We start from the raw sequence: 18,598 nt of genomic DNA on the forward strand, positions 1-18,598 counted from the left end.
AAGGAATAAATAGAAAATTTTTAAACAATTATCTGAAGAGACAATGCAACACAAACAATTAAAATAAAAGTATAAGAATTTAAAAATTACCTAAAATAATAAAATAAAAGTATAAGAATTTAAAAATTACCTAAAATAATAACTATGACAAAAAATATATATAAAGAAAAGTATTTGAAGAAAATAAACGCTGCACCTTTATTTAAGCAGTTCGAATAGGTAAATAGAAAATTTTAAAACAGTTATTTGAAAAAAACCATGCAACTTAAACAATTAAAATGAAATTCAAAAAAGAAAAAATTACTTAAAATAATAACAGTTATATAATTAAAAATATAATATAAAGAATATTATTTGGAAAAAAAGAACGATGGTGACTTTTTTTCCTCTCACAGGAAAGGAAACTAGGTTGCCATATATTAAGAAGTTCGCCAAGTGAACTATTCTTGGCGCAAACTGACAAAATGTGCCAACATAAATTTGTGAATTTCTCCGTAAATTTCGCACCAAATTTTACAAAATTTTATATTTAGGCATAATTTGAGTCATAGAATCCAAATATGTAAAAAAATTCTTATGTTATTTCAGAAAAAGTCCGATTTTATGTCAAAATACCTATGTTAGAATAGTGCTATATATAAATCTAATATATATCCTATGTCGCGCTTTCGAGACATGAAGAACGCAATTTGAATTTTGTCAATCGGCCCAGTAGATCGGGAGATATAGGACTGTCCCATTTTTTTTTTAGCAGTGTACATTAATTATTGATTCTATATTCATCATATTTGAAAGTTCTTTGATAAGCAATTTTCTTTCCTAGTCAGAATAATAAAATTTAGCAAAAACTATAACTGTAAGCAAAAAGCAAGCTATAACTGTTCCATTGCCTGCAACCCCACTTTGCACAACAGTCCCACATTTATGGATCTGATTTTTTTACTCATCAGCAGGGCTTCAATTTGAGGATCCTTAGAGGCTAATGGATTCTCAAAAAAGTTGATTATATAATTCACTGTGTTGAATTCCATATTAAAATACTGAACGGACAGTGGAAATAGTTTCATTTTTTTTTATTGTTTAAAAACAAAAATATAGAGGTGGATCATGGTTTTGCTATTCATTCAAAATTATTCCTAATGCCTTTTTATGTAGCACATTTGGAATAACTGCGTCAGATTTTGTTTTACCAAAGATATTTTACAGCTACTGTAGAAATCTTGTTAAGTTTTTTAAATTTAATTTCAAATTGCAGTCAACTGAGTTATATATGATTGTATTTAGCTGTGTGGTATAAGACCTATTTCTAAAGCAACTATTGTATCTTCTTCCTTATAATCCACTTTTACTATAAACTGGATGATAATGCACGGCCTTTGTTTCTATAATCTGATCGTTAATGCTGTCTTGTTGCTAAAGCATCCATATATCCAATTTTCAAAATGCTTTGACAGATAGTATATTTTGCTTCTTGTAAAATATTTCCTGCTTGACCATTCATAATCTTGGTATAATATTCACTCTTAATTTGGTACATTTTTTGTTAAATAGTTATACACATACTTTTTGTGTTCATCACATCTCATTTTATTTAGTGCTGTGTTATACCCATAATTAAATTATGGAACTGATAAGAAAAAAGACCAAGTAATTATGTCCATATGACAAAAATTGGGAAAAATATTTTATTATAAAAACATTATTACTTTGTCTTTTTGCTTTTTGCTTTTTGATAATTTATTTAGGGGGATATCTACACTTAATAAAATGAGAAGTGACAAGCACAATAAGTATGTGAATAACGAATGATTTAACAAAGTACCAAATTAACAGTAAAATTATAATATAGCCAGGCACATTAACCTGTCGAAGCCGGCTGGTACAGCAGTTGTACCAGGAGAATGACTTTCTCAGACCCCGGCATTGGTACAACTGTCATACCATCCATGCCCTCCCCATTTTAGAGAATCGACTATTTGTAGATCTTTGGGTGGTCCATTGTCGCTGCTCAGAGTAGCCGCTGGCTACGCATTATTTCCCTCTTCTTATCAGTTTGGCTACATTTTGGCAAAAACCGCAGGTTTCGTCTCGCGCCAATATACTTGAAAATTAAATAGAGGCCATCTCTTTCTCAATCTGTCTCATAATTTTAATGCTAATTTTTTTAGTACTGACTTTTGCTATGATTAAAATGTCAGCGATTTTGCACGCTCTTTAAGCTTACCATATTTAATGTTTTTTAATCGTAACAAATAAGAATAGATTAATATTTTAGATTTAATGCTCTTCTAGAAAATAGGTAAAACCACTTTTATCGTTTACTTCCTTTTCATACTTATGAATAATAAGATTTTATTTTGACATTTTTTTTTTGTGGAGTGCATAAAACCCTTAAGAACTGTTAACTCTTTCAAAGTGCTTCTATTATGCAGGCAATTTTGTCTGATTTATCAGGAGATAAATAAGAGACAATTGTATGCATAATAGTTTTTGTGATTTTCATTCATTCAGTGATTGCTTTCAATGATTTTCATTGATTGTAAATTAAATAAAATCAATTTATCTTTAGATCGTCTTTTAGGATGAGATCTGCCAAAAAGTATTTAAATATCAGTAAAGCTCACATTACTTCTAAATTGAATCAAAACATCAGTTACATTTTACAAAATTTCGGCCAGTTTTATTTCCTGAAATTCTTATACTCCTCAAGAGATAAAGGGAATTCAGACAAGTTGATAAAAAAATATCTTTAAAAAAGGTTGTTATTTTGTCTGTAATAAGGTGTATGTCAACTTACTATTAAATGTATGAAAATTAGGATTGGATTACGGAAAAGCACGCGAACGCTATCTGCTTAAGGGGATGGATGCTTTTGTGTAAACCTTTTTAAGAGAAAATTGTTCGCATTTACGTTCCTGGTGGAAAACTCCACATGTAATCAACCCGTTCTTCGGTATTGTTTGGATTAATTTTGTTCGCTTACTGAATTACATCAAAGCACACAACAATTACCTGTATAAGGGGAGTTATGCCTTCGTGGAGGACTTTCTAAGAGAAGCTGGCTTGCATTTACATTACACAAAAGCCGTGAATCCAACTATTTATCCGGGATTCAAATCCAAGCGAGCTACAAATATTCAGCCACTTTTACCGCTCTACTGAAGAGCCCGTAAAAATATTGATAAAGGAAAAGTATTGAAATAACCGGTTTAATTTACTAACCTATATTTCTCAATCGACAGTACATAAATTATGCATATGAGGGGGATTATTTTGTGAATAAATAAACTGTATTGCACTTTTCTCCACTATTTCATATTACGATGGAATTATTGCATTTCAAAGTTATTTCTCATGAATTAATTTTGCTCTTCATGATTTTTGATATTTTCAAAGAGAAAATTCCACACTTTAAATAAAAAAATACACGAGAAGATACTTTATGCAAAATTTGGCGTAAACGGTTTTCTTAATTTTGCTTTGAAAATATTCCAGGGTAATCGTTTTCATTACTGGAAGAAATATGAAAAACAGATTTACTACATTGTGTCAACGCCCAATATTTCCTTATTATTTTGAAAACGTGAAAGATTACTCTTTCTAAAATAAATTAGAAAATATATTATGTGCAAATAGAATATTCGTTGAAAATGAAATAGACTTCAACTTTTGGATATAACGATGGTTTTAGACAAAATTTCTACCTATGAAGAGAAATTGACGTATAATTAATTCTTCATGAACATTTAAAACTGTTCTCAAAATTCTTTTGATGATTGCATGTATAAGTCACGGATTTTTTTCTCTGCTAACATAAACAAAAGCCAATTTTACAAAGAAAAATTCTCGTTAAAGATATACCTTCTTTGCCTGATAATCCAATGTAATATTTGTTAAAGTTAAATGATTAAACGCAACCAATGTATCTCGGATTTTGATTTTTGTATTATAATAACAAAATTATCGAAAAAAGCAGATTTAAATGTCTGTTATTGTTATGTAAAGCTTTATTATTGCTGTAAGTTCATCTCAAAATCTAATTGTATTGAATCTCATTCTAATCGTCTAATGGTAATAAATATTATTATTATTATTTCATTAAATTAGTCATTACCATTATTTTATTAATGAAAATATGTTATTAAAAATCGCATTCTAGCCTGCAGACTTACAAATCTAGTCCGTATTTACTATATTTTGTTAAATTTTGTTCTCGCTTTCTAATTTCTAATACGAAAATACACGAATATAAATGAAGAGTGAAAACAAAGTTAAAAAATTCACAAATTATTTACGAGATTGATTAGACATAGTGAGTGAAATATAAACATTGTATACATTTTGTTCTAAATAAAGTGTGCACTGGATATGCATCCAGTACTGCATATTTATTTATAACTTCATTTAAATGAAAGCAAAATAATCATCGAAAAAATTGCAAATCTAGCAACCCCTCTACTGTGGGACGTAAGCGTCCGAGAAACATGTAAATTTTACTTCATCCATGGAGGGGAACTAACGACTTTTCTCATTAGGAAAATGTCAAAGAGGGGGCAAAACTGTTTCGGATCGCGCCAGTCTGAAGGCTATATTATGAGAATTTCGGCCCGGTTTTAGAAGGTTAATGAATAAAATTAAACATAAATATAATTTAGAATGAATGAAACAAATGCAAACAAAGCATATTTGACATGGAGACTGAGAGGGGATTTGAAGTGAGAGTTAGGCAGGGCTACCAGCTGCAAGATATTACATATAAGGTAAAGCTGATTTCGCTTTTAGCCAATCAGAATGCTTTCTGGCATTTGATGACCATGATGTCAGGTGGCAGAGAAAACAAAATTAATAAAAAAAACTTTTTCTGTGGGTTATTATTCCAGGAGAACTCTTATTGAGTAGTGATTGTAGCCAGCTCTCTTGGGAAGAGTTAGTGGAAATTCAGCACCTCCTTATGGCAATAATTTAGATTACAGCACTGAACATCATTATTCACTGCAAGAGATTTTGAAATAAAAATATATTTAGTATTTTTGTCCCCTTTAACTTTCTAAGGACAGGAAAGCTGATTAAAGGACTGCTTTCTAATAAAGGATGGCTGACAACCCTAGCTTTGATTTTTGTCAAGGCTGTGGTTTAGAATATGAACATAATTTTTACAATTACTGCACTGTTACTGGTCTAGCCTAGACAATCTGTACTGATCTCATCAGAGCTGTACAAGAACTATTGTTTGCCTTGTTGCACCTCCATTCAGTGATGTACCTTGGATAGACTTAATATCGGCGGCCCTTACCTAGGATTTTGAGAAATAAAAGGATGTACATTATATTGAAATTGTGCCTATAATCAAATTAATGAAGTTTATTATCTTTATCAAATTCTTGCATTATTAATTTTGGGGAAGTCCAGATTTTCGCCTATTTATAAGTTGCATTTGATTTGAGATGTTTCACCGTATTTGCAAATGCATTTCATTCACTGCTATTTGCCATATTTTTGTTATTTGATTCATATATACATAAATTCTATTGTTGAAATATATATTAAGTAACATTTATAATAATTAATTTATATCGTATAAGTATATATCATAAACGTTATATATAATTACTTTTTTAATATGAATTTTATTTATAGATTTATAGCAAAGGAGCAAATACGATCTGGTTCAGAAGATCTGCATGCACTTATTTCAAGTGAACAAGTATATTTCCTTAGTAGTGGTTCTCCTTCATCAAGTAATGTGGTACTGACTGTTCCTTTCTCAGATTTATTCAAATGTAGTTACGTATGCTCCGGTGCTGGAGTAATTGGAGAAATAAGACACTATTTACAACTTACTATGAAAGCAGACTCATCTGCTGGTTCCGTAACTGTTCCTAATGATTTAACAAGCAGAAGACATTCCAGAAGTATGTCAGCTGAACCTCTCTGCAAAAAGCCTCAAGTTCGTTGCGATTCAGAGGAAGTTGCACGAAAGGTATGACTTTAATAATAAAACAGAATGTTCACACTTTTTACATAGCATCACAAGAATATATAACATATAGACATAAGAAATATTAGAAAATTTGCTGAAATAAGATTTAATGAAGGTTAGTAATTATATAATAATTGTTACAGTGTTGCCACGCTACCTGGAAAGCCAGAAAAAGTCAGGGAATTTGAAAAATGATCAGAAAAGTCGGGGAATTTAAATAATTTTCATATTTCGGGTAGCTGATGTAGTTTTCGCTGCTTCAATTAAATTGTCTTTTAGAAAGGCAAAGTAAGTTTCCAGCAACTTTGGTTTCCAGTAACCTGAGAATCGAGAGACTCACATGTGCAGTGCATGATGAACTAAAGAAAATACCTTCCCATTCTTGTATAAAACAAAATTGGTTTAACACATCGAATCGGTTAGTATACGATCTACATGGGATTTGGCGACATTATGATGAGCCGTAAACAGATCATTTTGGTGTTGGCGACAGTTTTCAAAATAGTGCCAAGGCCATAAGCCTATACTAGGATTTTACCGCAAAATCTTTTAAACCTTTTTTTTAAATAAATGCCTTATTTGTAATTTTGCAATAAAATAAAAAATATTAATCTAGGCTAACAATTTAATCTAACTATATTCGCCAAAATATCGTTGGTTATTGTAATTTGATTTTTAATGTTATTCGTACCATTTAATGTGTCTTCTTACCTCTAAATTTATTATTACTAATAATACTTTCAAATTTCAGATAATTTTCTCCGGCATAATTCTGAAACTAATTCTAGTAGTATTATGACATACTATCGCAAAATTTAATGCACATATTTTTTGCTTATGTATGCTGCTAAATAAATATAAAATATCTGAGTTTATTTTAAAATATAATTAAATAAATTTCTTTCTTTCGTTTAGTTGCAAAATGTCTGAAATTTTTTTTTTTTTTTTAATCCAGACTGGGCAGATTCTAATGTCTTTCATTGGAGGAAAAACTCCTATTATAGTTATAATAGCAATGCTTTGGGGATTATATATATGCGTCTTTAAGTCATATGTAATTAGAAAATTTTTGTGTTTTGAAGTGGTACAGTAATTAATTTACCTCTCAGCACAGCCAACATGCACTATGCGGATATACTGGAATTTTCTTATAACACACCTGGAAATGTCAGGGAATTTCATTCTCCTGTTTGAGTGGCAACCCTGTTGTTATATTGCTTTTGTAGTTTCAAATGTATGCAATATATTTTCCAGGTTGCCATGCAGATAAATTATGCAAAAAGTCTTCATGAAGAAAGGACCTACATGGTTATCAGTGATGAAGAAAGTGAGGATGAAAAAGAATAAGAAAAAAGTTTGTGATAAACATTAAAAAAAAATAATAAATAATAAAAAAAAAAGAGATTTAACTTCCAGTTTTATTTATATGTTCATAGAATATCCAGATCAATTTAACAAAAATATAGTTTTTGTAAAATGTGTATAGAATTAATATAAAGATGAAAGACTACTAGCATTAGTAATTTAGTAAAAATATTTTATTGGTTTGAATTCTCTTTCAGCATTGTTAAAATTAGTTCCTCTTCATTCTCGCTGTATAATTTTAGTTCCCTTGGCTTCTGTTACATGTCTCATTTAATATTTTGAATTGTTCTACTCTTTCTCAGCTTATGTAAAGTACTGATACTTTTTAATGTAAATACTGTACTAATACCAAAGAAATTATTTTAGAAAATTGTGTACAAATGTCGTTAATATTCCGTAGAATGTGTTCTACTTAAATTTGCTTTCTTTATGTAATGAAATTTCAAATAAATTATTTTTTGTTATTTAAAATTCATATCTTTTTGCAATTTGATTTTAAAACAGTGGTAACATATTTGGTACAAAAAATAAGTTTTAATTTTTAAGATAATAAAATATATATTCAAGAGAAACAATTAGCAAAATATGTAACATTATTATCTATAAATAAGGTACTAATTTTATTGTGGGGAAAAAGGTAAAATTAGGGGAATAGATCATAAAATTTAATAAAATATTTATAACTTGTATTTATTCCAACAGTAAAAAAAAAAAAAAAAAAACTGCCAAATTTTATGGTAGCACTTAAAGTAGTACAGGGTTCGTAAGGTCCTTAAAAGTCCTTAATTTTGGCCAAAATGAATAAACGGTCCTTAATTTTGCTCATTTGACATTTCTTATCATTTCTAATGATTGCCATTCTAAGTGTGAATTACGATTTCTCATGAATATGGAATTAAAATTACACGGCTCTTAACCAATCTGTTGGCGGATTTGCGTTGCAAATGATAAATAATAATAATAATAATAATTAGCTACCCGAGCGAAAGAATCGGTGTCTGATTGGCTATTCACCCAATCTTTCGAAACAGGTGTTAATCCATAAATTTAGGCAGATTGTGACGAAAGCGTGAAGCCGGAAGTTGTTTAAGAGGCGAAAGTGATGATGAAGGTGCTCGAGAAAAAAAAAAGGGGGGGGATTCTGAAAATATTTGCCAAAATTAGAGCAATCCCAACCTGGAAGGCCACAACCCTTCCGACGCCAATAGGAACGAGATGCCTGGAAAGTGCATTTTCAATAAACTGTGGCTTCATCAAACTGACTACAAAGACTGGATATTGATGGATGGCAATCCTTAAATGTGGTCTTTGTCTGAAACAAATTGAAATTTCTAGAATGGGAGAGTCAGCGCTGAAAATTCACATGAAAATTAAGTTTCGTTTTATCATTTCAATTTGTTTTTACACGGTTTTGCTTAGCTTAATTTCTGTGTTTGTTTCAATTAAGCCATAAATTAATTTTTTATCACCTTCTACGAAGTTTATTCTCTTTTGCACATACTAATATGTATGGGATATCAGGATTATGAGTTTATTTCTGCAGAGGGTCTGTTATCGATTTCGCGGGAAATCTGTTGGCTCCATTTCGATTTTAGGTCGCCAAGGGCAAATTCGGTAACGCTAGCCGAGAAAATGTGAAGTTCGGAAATACGTTTTGAAGCTTCAATAGACAATTAAGTATTTGGTTTAAATCTATGTTGTTGATAGTAATGCATAATTTTTGCTAATGGTGATACAATTATTAGTTGAAAATAACTAATTAAAATTTTTTAAATATTTTTAAAGCTCAAAACAACTAATTGAAACTAATTTTCCTGAATTAACTAGACGCAAAATTAACTTTCATGAATTACTAAAGTTATTGGGTAGAAGTTTAACTGAAAATATACATTCTGTATTATATATATGTAGTGGGGGAGTTGAAGATGCTAAATAACAATTCCAACGTTGTTTTCCACACCACAGAACATTTGATAAAGATAATCAGAAGAAGGTACAGATTAGATTAATCACAAGTGCCGTTTGATACAAACAGGATTCTGTATAGTTTTACCAGTCTTATCACATAACCGATTAGTGCCTACTCGCACTTGCTGATGTATTATACAGTTCAATTTACCACCTTCACGTGGAAAACTACAGTTCCTTTTTCTACACCTTTACGTGTAGACAAACATCTCACCACCTTCGCGTGGGATAGCAGAAGAAAGTCTCTGTCATACTCCTCTTTCACCTCGCTGCTGGTGCATCGGTGAGGCCCTCTGGTGGTTGTGTCGCACTTCCAGATACTACAACTCGTCCGTCCTGACACTTTTTTCGTCCACAAAAACACGGATCAGCAACACTGGAACATCAAGACAGCACCTGAAAATAAATTAAAAAAAAAAAAAAAAAAAGAAAAGTTAAGGAAAAAAAGAAAGAAGTGTGGAAGGACCACACATAGTCCTATATAGTAGAAGTCCATGGCTTCATGAGATCAGCTGCTGTAGTGGTACATCCAGGACCTTCATGGTGTCCCACTTTTCCCACCTGGTAACGATCTTTGCCTTTCCTCGCTGTTACACGATATGGGCCGAAGAACTTTGGCCTTAACTTTAGTCCACCTCCATACTGCGTTCTTTGTATGGCAACTAAGTCGTTCACGTTGTATACTTGTGCCTCTTTTCTCTTCTTGTTTTATGTTTTTCTATTCTCTTCCTGAATTTTTAGAATGTTTTTCCTTGCTTCCTCTCTCATATCTTCTCGATCTTTCATCATAATATTTCTTTCTTCTTCTTCAAGAATTTCCATAATCTTTTAAGTCTTCTCGATTTCTCATTTTAACACCAGTGGGAAGCTCAAATGGAGAACTCTTTGTGCTTCTGCTCTTAGTACTGTTCAAGATCCGTTGTACATCTCCAACATATTTGTACCACTTGGTTGGATCATCTATGGATAATTTGGATAGGAGTGGAATCAGAGTGAGATGAATCCTTTCCACTTGTCCATTTCGTTTAGGAATGCCTGTAATTGTAAATATGTGCTGGATATTCTCTTAACTACAGTAATCTTCAAAGTCTTTAGAGGTAAACGCCGTACCTTTATCACTTATAATTCTTAAAGGACTACCGAAAGTTGATTGTTGCAGTTTCAACTTCTGCAATGCTTCTTGAGCTGATGTAGACTTTACTGGATAGAGCCATACGAACTTTGTGAATGAATCAACCACAGTTAAGATGTGATTGTAGTTCTTATTTGTCGACGGTAATGGTCCTATAAAATCGATATGAAAAGTGCTCAAAGGGATACTAACTTTTGGTATGAGATTCAGCAATCCTTCGCTCTTACCTCGTTTTCTGTTGCACAAAATACATTCTACACAATTTGAAATAACTTGCTCAATTCGTTTTCTAAGGTTAGGAATATAAAAGCCGTTTTTTAGCAGATCTTCTGTTTTAGACACTGCAAAATGTCCCTTGTTGTGGATACTACGTATGATTTCTAACTCTAATGCTTCGGGTACCACAAGTAGCTCACGACCATTGTCGAACTTGTATAATACTCGATTTTTCACTAGAAAATCTTTCTTTAGTCCTTGCTCGACTAAGGATTTTAGCAACTGGAGACGCTCATCACTCCTTTGCGCAGCTGCAATTTCTCCCTGAGAACAAGTAACCATCATAACAGCGTTTCTACTTAATGAATCCACATGCTTCATTTGTTGCCCAGATCTGTGAACAATTTCATAGTCAAATTCTTCTAGAAGTAACGCCCATCTCTCCACTTTAGAGGTTAAATCCTTCTTAAACATAGTCCTCTGGAAAGCGTTACAATCCGTAATTATCCTGACTTTAGATCCTAAAAGGTAATTCCTGAATTTCTTTAGAGCTTCTACTATAGCTAAAACTTCAAGCTCATAAGTAGATAGCTTCTCTTGTTGGAGACTCGTTTTTTTACTCATGAAATAAATGGGGTGTAACTGTCCATCATCTGACTTTTGTAGCAATACAGCGCCGAAACCATGACTGCTTGCGTCTGTATGCAATTCTAATGGTGCTCCTTGTTTAAAAATATGAAGAACCGGATTTGTGGATAAAAGTTCTTTCAATTTATTAAATGCATCTTTTTGCTCAGGCCCAAATTTGAATTCTGCTCCGTTACGAAGAAGATCACTTAGTGGTTTCGCTATTTTTGAATAATTGGCAATAAATTTCCTAAAATACCCAGTAAGACCCAAGAAACTTTGAATCTGCTTAAGGTTTTTGGGTTCCGGGAAATTTTGAACAGCCCTGGTTTTTTCAGTAGAGTAGCGAATTGTACCATCCTCAATAACACACCCGAGAAATTCTATTTTTCTTTTCAAAAATTAGCATTTGTTAAAATTAATCTCCAAACCGTATTCTTTGGCTACTTCTAAAACGCATTTCAACTTTTCTAAGCCTTCTTTCTCATTTCGTGCTGGAATAATAAAATCGTCCATGTAAGTAACAGTGTCATCCCGAATTAAATCTCTAAACACATTATAAATAAATCTTTGAAACACACTAGGGGACGTGCACAAACCAAAAGGTGCTTTTAGAAATTCGTACAAGCCGGCATGAGTAATAAATGCCAAATATTTAGTGCAGTTTTCCTCCACTGGAACATGAGAAAACCCATTTATTAAATTTAATGTCGAAAAAACCTTTGCTTCACCCAAACGATCTAAAACTTCTACTTGTGCCATAGGAAAAGAATCCTCAACTATTTTTTTATTTAACTGCCGGAAGTCAACACAAATCCGTGTCTTCCCACATTTTTTTCTACACAAAACAATTGAACACGACGGCTTTATAATCCCATCCTTTAACCATTCATCTATTTGATTATCAACAATTTTTTGATCAGCAAAAGGAATTCTCCTCGAACGCTGAGAAACTGGAATATCATCTTTTAATATTACTTTCATTTTTAAGTCTGTGCTGCGCGGCTTTTCTAACGGTTTATACTCATTAATAAGAGTGGAAACAGTATTGCGTAATCCTTCATCTTTAATATGCCATAAATCTGCAGAAATAAGAGACGGAATCATTTTCATATTGCGTAATCATCACCTGGTCACAACAGATCATTTTTAGACAGGAAGGGGGGAAAATACAGTCTGTTATCATTTCATCAACCATCGCTGCTTCTATCTCTTTTTGTTTTTTGCTTTCGCATAAAGAAAAAATAAACTTAGCCGTATCCGCTTTAACCACGTGACCAAACGAACTTTTCAGTTCTATACATCCACTTGATAATTTATTCGGAAAAAGGGATTTCTTTACAACTATCAATTCACTTGTAGAATCTATTAAACATTTTACTTTCTTACCATCTATCAACAGTTCAATAAATTCTAACTTATTTCTAGCTGCATTATCCGATTCAATCTCTAACCCAGATGCCTTTTTTGGAGACAAACTTTCCTCCTTTCCTAACCGTTTGGGACAATTTCTCGCAAAGTGAAATAATTCCCCTTTACTCCCACAAACATAGCAAATACGTTCTGGTTTACTACTACCCTGATTTACAAACTTCCCTGAATCCTTGAAATTGCTCTGAGCTTTTCTAAGATTGTTTTTGAAAAATTAAGCTTTTTATTTTTTGGAGTTTCGATTCGTGTGTTACTGGTATCAACTAAAGATTTACCCCTGGATGAATAAAATAAATCACATTCTCTTCCCAATTGATTAGGTGGGTACCAACTTTGACCCTCCCGAACACTAATATGTTCCTTTGTTTTAGAATCCAGAGTTTCGTACAACTTATCAGATACAATGAGATCACACAATTTCTTAAAGTCATCTACCTCTCTTAACTTGCAATAATAATTGAAAGTTGCACTAAGTCGAGACGCGAACTGAACATGTGATTCAGATGAATGTCTCTGTGCATTTTTAAAATTGTTCAAACATTCACACGGTGTTGGCTGAAATTCTTTCAAGATTAGAGTAGAGTTTTTAATTTATCATAATCCGCGATTTCTTGTTCAGAAACATACGTTAGAACATTATTACATTTATCACCTAATATATTAATCAACACTTCTGATTTTAACTCCACTGGTACACTTTTAGTAGTAAAAGCTTTCTCAAGTGACTGAAAAAACAAATGCATAGCTTCCGGTTTCTGAGGTACAGCTATAGTTAGTGTTTTGACGCTTTTAATAATATCTTCAACACTAGTCTGCGCGTTTCTTCTATCACTCGATAATGATTGTGATTTTAAACTTTCTAATTCAATCTGCTTCTCAATTTGAGCTAATTTAAGACGTTCGATCTCTAACAGATAGTGTTCATTACTTGTTTTAGGCGTCCGATCCTCTGCGATCGACTTGACGACGCCACGAACAAATTCAACGTTCGTTTTGAAAACATCAGAATTTTCGATAATTTTTCTAATGTCAGCTTTTTTAGCATTTTCTGGAACAGTCTGTCCAATTTGTTCCGCAATTACTATTAAATCACTTTTCTTTAAATTATTTAGGAAACTCATTTTAAAAACGAAACAAAAGTATCACTATCTTCAAGAAAGAAATAAAGCAAAGTTTTCACAGTACCTTCTCTGAAGTATCCAAATATCAATTATCCAAATATCCCGGTCGAGCCCCCAGATTTTCTGTAGTGGGGGAGTTGAAGATGCTAAATAACAATTCCAACGTTGTTTTCCACACCACAGAACATTTAATAAAGATAATCAGAAGAAGGTACAGATTAGATTAATCACAAGTGCCGTTTGATACAAACAGGATTCTGTATAGTTTTACCAGTCTTATCACATAACCGATTAGTGCCTACTCGCACTTGCTGATGTATTATACAGTTCAATTTACCACCTTCGCGTGGAAAACTACAGTTCCTTATTCTATACCTTTACGTGTAGACAAACATCTCACCACCTTCGCGTGTGATAGCAGAAGAAAGTCTCTGTCATACTCCTCTTTCACCTCGCTGCTGGCGCATCGGTGAGGCCCTCTGGTGGTTGTGTCGCACTTCCAAATACTACATATATATATATATATATTTATACAGTACAAAGTCCGAGGTCTGGACTCGTCGGGACTTCGGCGATGCCAGATTTGAGATTTTTCCGGATATCAGATCATTTAAATCTAATAAGATGGCACGTAGAAATTAGAAAATTGAAAATATGAAATCGTGATTTATGAAATAATGAAGCATTTATGATTTAAAGGGTATCAAAATTTACAAAAGAAAAGAGCTTAATATTTATATGTTTACTTTATTAAACATTTCTTTCAATGTGAGTTGTTTGATTTGTTTTCTCTGCTAATACTTTAGACTAATACTATAGACATATAATTTCTTGTTCAGTTATTAAGTTCCATTGTTCATGTCCTGTAATTGCTGTGTCGAGAATTCCGAATAACTTGTCAATCAAAATTTTTTCTCGTTCAGTAACCTCTCTGTTACTTTCTTCACTATCGGTAGCTGTATTTTCTGGATATAGAACCATACTACAGATTTCGCCCTCCGTTAATTGATTGATGATTGGGCATTGTCATCGCAATGAAAACCTTCTGTTTAACTTCGCTAAATTCTGCCGCCTGGCCATGCGAGCTCTGGCGCTGGTTCTGGCTTTATGTGAATAACAAATAAGTTATTCTTAATTCAAATAGCACTAAATATAATCGTTTGTCCTATGAGTATCATTAACAAAATCTATTTTTAGTATAAGGAAAGAAATTTCTGCTAAATCTCCCCTTGTCAACATTTTAGCGCATTAAACTTAAATCTGTAATCGGTTAATACTCTGTTATTTGGCGCCGCTGCATGATTCATCACTCAAGTTGTCATCCGTTGATAAACATGCGGTGATGAAAGCAAAATACAATAAATAATGATTCGCGATTTCGGCATCAAGGATATAAAATATTTCAATAATGAGATATTTTATTTAGCGCCAAACTGAGATTAAGAATCGGGATTTCCGGCATGTTTTTTTATGATGAGGAAAATAATCTAATGCGCGTGCGTAAAGCATATCCCCTTCCCTTCAGAAAAGCCCTAAAAAATTGGTTGGTGGTGGCTTTGAGGTCCGTATTCTAGATAATTCCAGGTATTGCATGTCCAGATCTCGGACTTTGTACTGTATACATCTTTCAAAATATATCTTACCAGTATGGATTCACTCTTTTAAAATAATTCTACTTTAATTAAACTTAGGAGATAATATAATCAATTAATCAATATTGCTTAGGAAATAAATTATATATATATATATATATAGTAAAAAATGTATATTTTCACTATTCAAGTATTCACTGTGACAAGTAATCTTATCTTGTCACATGAACAGGCCTCTGTGGAAAGGGGCTTCTCTGTAAATAAAACAATTGAAATTGAAAATTTAAGTGACTCATCATACATTTTTCAACGCACAGTATTTGATTACATAAAATTTTCTGGAGGTGTTCTTAATATCGAAATTAATAAAGAAATGAGATCAGCAGCAACTTCTGCAAGAAGTGGAGTTCGTTATTTAGAAGAACAAAAATCTTTAACTAAATCTGAAAATTCAAAGAGGAAAAGAAATATTATTGAGGAAGAAATTGATTATATGAAGCAGAAGAACAAATTTCTTCAAAGGGACATTAAAGATGTTAATGAAGAAGTAGATGCTTTAGCAGATGAAGCTGAGACCAGCAGGAACATTGATTTGTTTATCAAAGCAAATGAACTTAGAAGAATAGTTAAAGAAAAGGAAATAGACATAAATAAATTAGATGTTAAAATAGCTGAAAAGATTTCAGGTTTTAAAAAAAGCACAAATGTTTTGTATCTTTTATTGTACAATTTATTATTCTAGTATCTTTCAAAAAACCAAGGAAAAAGTTGTATGTTTACAAATCAGTTATTTTAATCTGCAAAATATTCTTACATTGTGATTATAATAGTAGTTGACTGTGTTTAAATAAATATCAAATAAGTTAATAATAATCATGTAAATCTCTAAAATAGTGACTGTTATTAGTGTAAAATACACTTATACATGTTTTTCAAGAAATTATGTCCCTACTTTAATGTTATCTACTTCATAACTTGTAGGGAGTTAGTTTAATTTTCAAAATTATTTTATGGTAAGTATTAAATTGAATTTAATAATAGTGCATAATACACACTTCTGTTAGTTTCTTAAAGTGAAATTACAAGCATGAAGTTGGTTGTATGGATAATTGCTTTATTCTATTCATTTTTTTTTTTTTGTTTGCTTATAGGTCCTTAATTTTGTCTTTGATGGTCCTTAATTTTCATGTAAGGAAATGTGTACGAACCCTGTAGTAGTTGTTGTAATAGTAATAATAAATAATTATTACAACAACATGCAATGAAGGAGTAACAGAAGTAACTAGTGCAAAACTACATATGCATTTTGATAGCTGCTAATGCTCCAGATTTCATCATAAATCTGGAGCAATTCAAGCAACTTTTAATTAGTTACTATTACTTCCTAGCCTGTAAGACACATTGTGATTTATCAGATTAGAATTTATGGAAATTACTTGGATCATACAGAAAAGGATCAAAGTAATGATAACAATTTGCACAACGAAAACGGAACTGTTACATTAAAAAATTAGCAAATATATCAGCATTTATTTACCATAGAATCTCAGAAATTCATCATCCCACTTTTGCTAAAATCATATATGCAGTTATTTTCACTGTGGTTGTCATTGTCACTTTCATCGTACAAAATGTCATTTTTACTTCAAATTTAGCGCATTGCTAATTTCACACTTTTTAAAAGACTATGATAGTCTCACTTAACTTTCTGCCAAAACTTTCTCATCCACTCACAAAGACTAAAAATTGATCACTGTTTTATTCTTCCTGTCGGTATGACATCATGAGTTGGCATCTCAATGCATTTTTCATGTATAAATTCTTTGAATAGTTTATTAACTGAAACATACAGAGGGTGCAGTGGAGAAGTAAATTCACCAAGAATCACAGCAAGCTGTATCTTCATTTCAGTAGCAAGGATTTTTGCTGACTTTAATATATGGACTTTAATTGATCATACACTAATAAAGATAATTTATTCAGAGGTCCACTTGGATGTAACCTCAGCTTCATACCCTCTATCCATCCTTCGGGATGAGCATGAATACTCTAATAATAGTAAGTCTATATGGAATTGTACATTTAGGCAGCATTTTTCATAAACCTTCAGCATATTATGCAAGAACAGCAGTAAAGCAGGTCTTCTTACCAGAAGTTTTTATTATTATTGTCTTAAACTTCACCATCCACTGTTCTATTTGATGGCATGCCAAGCATCAAAGGTACATCATCCTATTTCCTAACTCAAAACAGTTTCTTTTTGAGTTAATGATGTATTTGTGGAATTCTGTAATCTTTCTTTTAAGTGGCAATTTTTGTGCTATTAGTTCTAGTATGCATGCTCAAACTATTCCTCTTCATGAATTTCTCGCACCATAAATTGTTCCAGAAAAATCGGTAATAGACATATCTATTGCTAATTTTCTGGTATGAAAATAAAATATGTTTTGAACATCTGGCATGAAATTAAAACCTAAACAAATGATATAACATTGCTGTTACACCAAGCCAAGCTAGCCTTTTATTAAACAGGGAAGAATAGTCAAAATGAGTGCTAGCCATTATTTTAGGTTTATAGTTATATATATAAAAAATAATCATTTAAAATAGGCCAAATAAATTACTTTGTCATTTTGGTTATATATTTAGGAAAAGTAAAAAAAATTTTAAAATATTTAAAAAGAAAATTTAAAAATATATGAACTATTTAATTCCATTTCTAGTTAAAATGACTGCTTCTTTAATTCTGTGTTAAATGATGCAAATTTTCACGAAAAATCTTTTGTACAGACTACAAAATCTAACTTCTTATAGAATCTCCATACTTAAATTAATGAAAATTTTATGCACATTATTAAAAATAAAACATAAAAAGCTTGACTCACCTTCAACAAAAAATTAATGAGATATTTAATTTCAAAATGTATAATTTCTGTCGTCAACTTCCCTTTGGGGTCTGTTAATAAATTATAATAATTTGAAGTTTTCCCCCTTAAATGCCCTTCAGTGATATTCTTTTGTTTTGTTAGTGTTTAATAACTTTTAATTCATAATTTTGCTACAACTGGTATGCTGAAAAAACTCTTACATAAATTTTCAAGTTTCCAAATACTAAAGTTAGGTTATTAATATTCTCACAAAGTTATATGGAATGAATTTAGAATCT

General features: G+C 31.6%; 1 protein-coding gene across 1 annotated transcript in view; it reads left to right on the forward strand.

Annotated features, from left to right (window-relative positions):
• Window positions 1-7,834, forward strand: part of Vps13D (vacuolar protein sorting 13D) — a 131,022-nt gene extending 123,188 nt beyond the window's left edge. Inside the window, exons 31-32 of the mRNA XM_085823754.1 lie at window positions 5,638-5,980; window positions 7,235-7,834. Coding sequence (XP_085679880.1) covers window positions 5,638-5,980; window positions 7,235-7,327 — 436 coding nt within the window. The 3' untranslated portion in view covers window positions 7,328-7,834. The remainder of the gene's footprint in view (window positions 1-5,637; window positions 5,981-7,234) is intronic.
• Window positions 7,835-18,598: the final 10,764 nt, after the last annotated feature.

This window comes from Stegodyphus dumicola, chromosome 1, assembly GCF_044657685.1.
Source record: "Stegodyphus dumicola isolate Sdum_Otavi_A_Nest chromosome 1, ASM4465768v1".
Lineage (NCBI taxonomy): Eukaryota > Metazoa > Arthropoda > Arachnida > Araneae > Eresidae > Stegodyphus > Stegodyphus dumicola.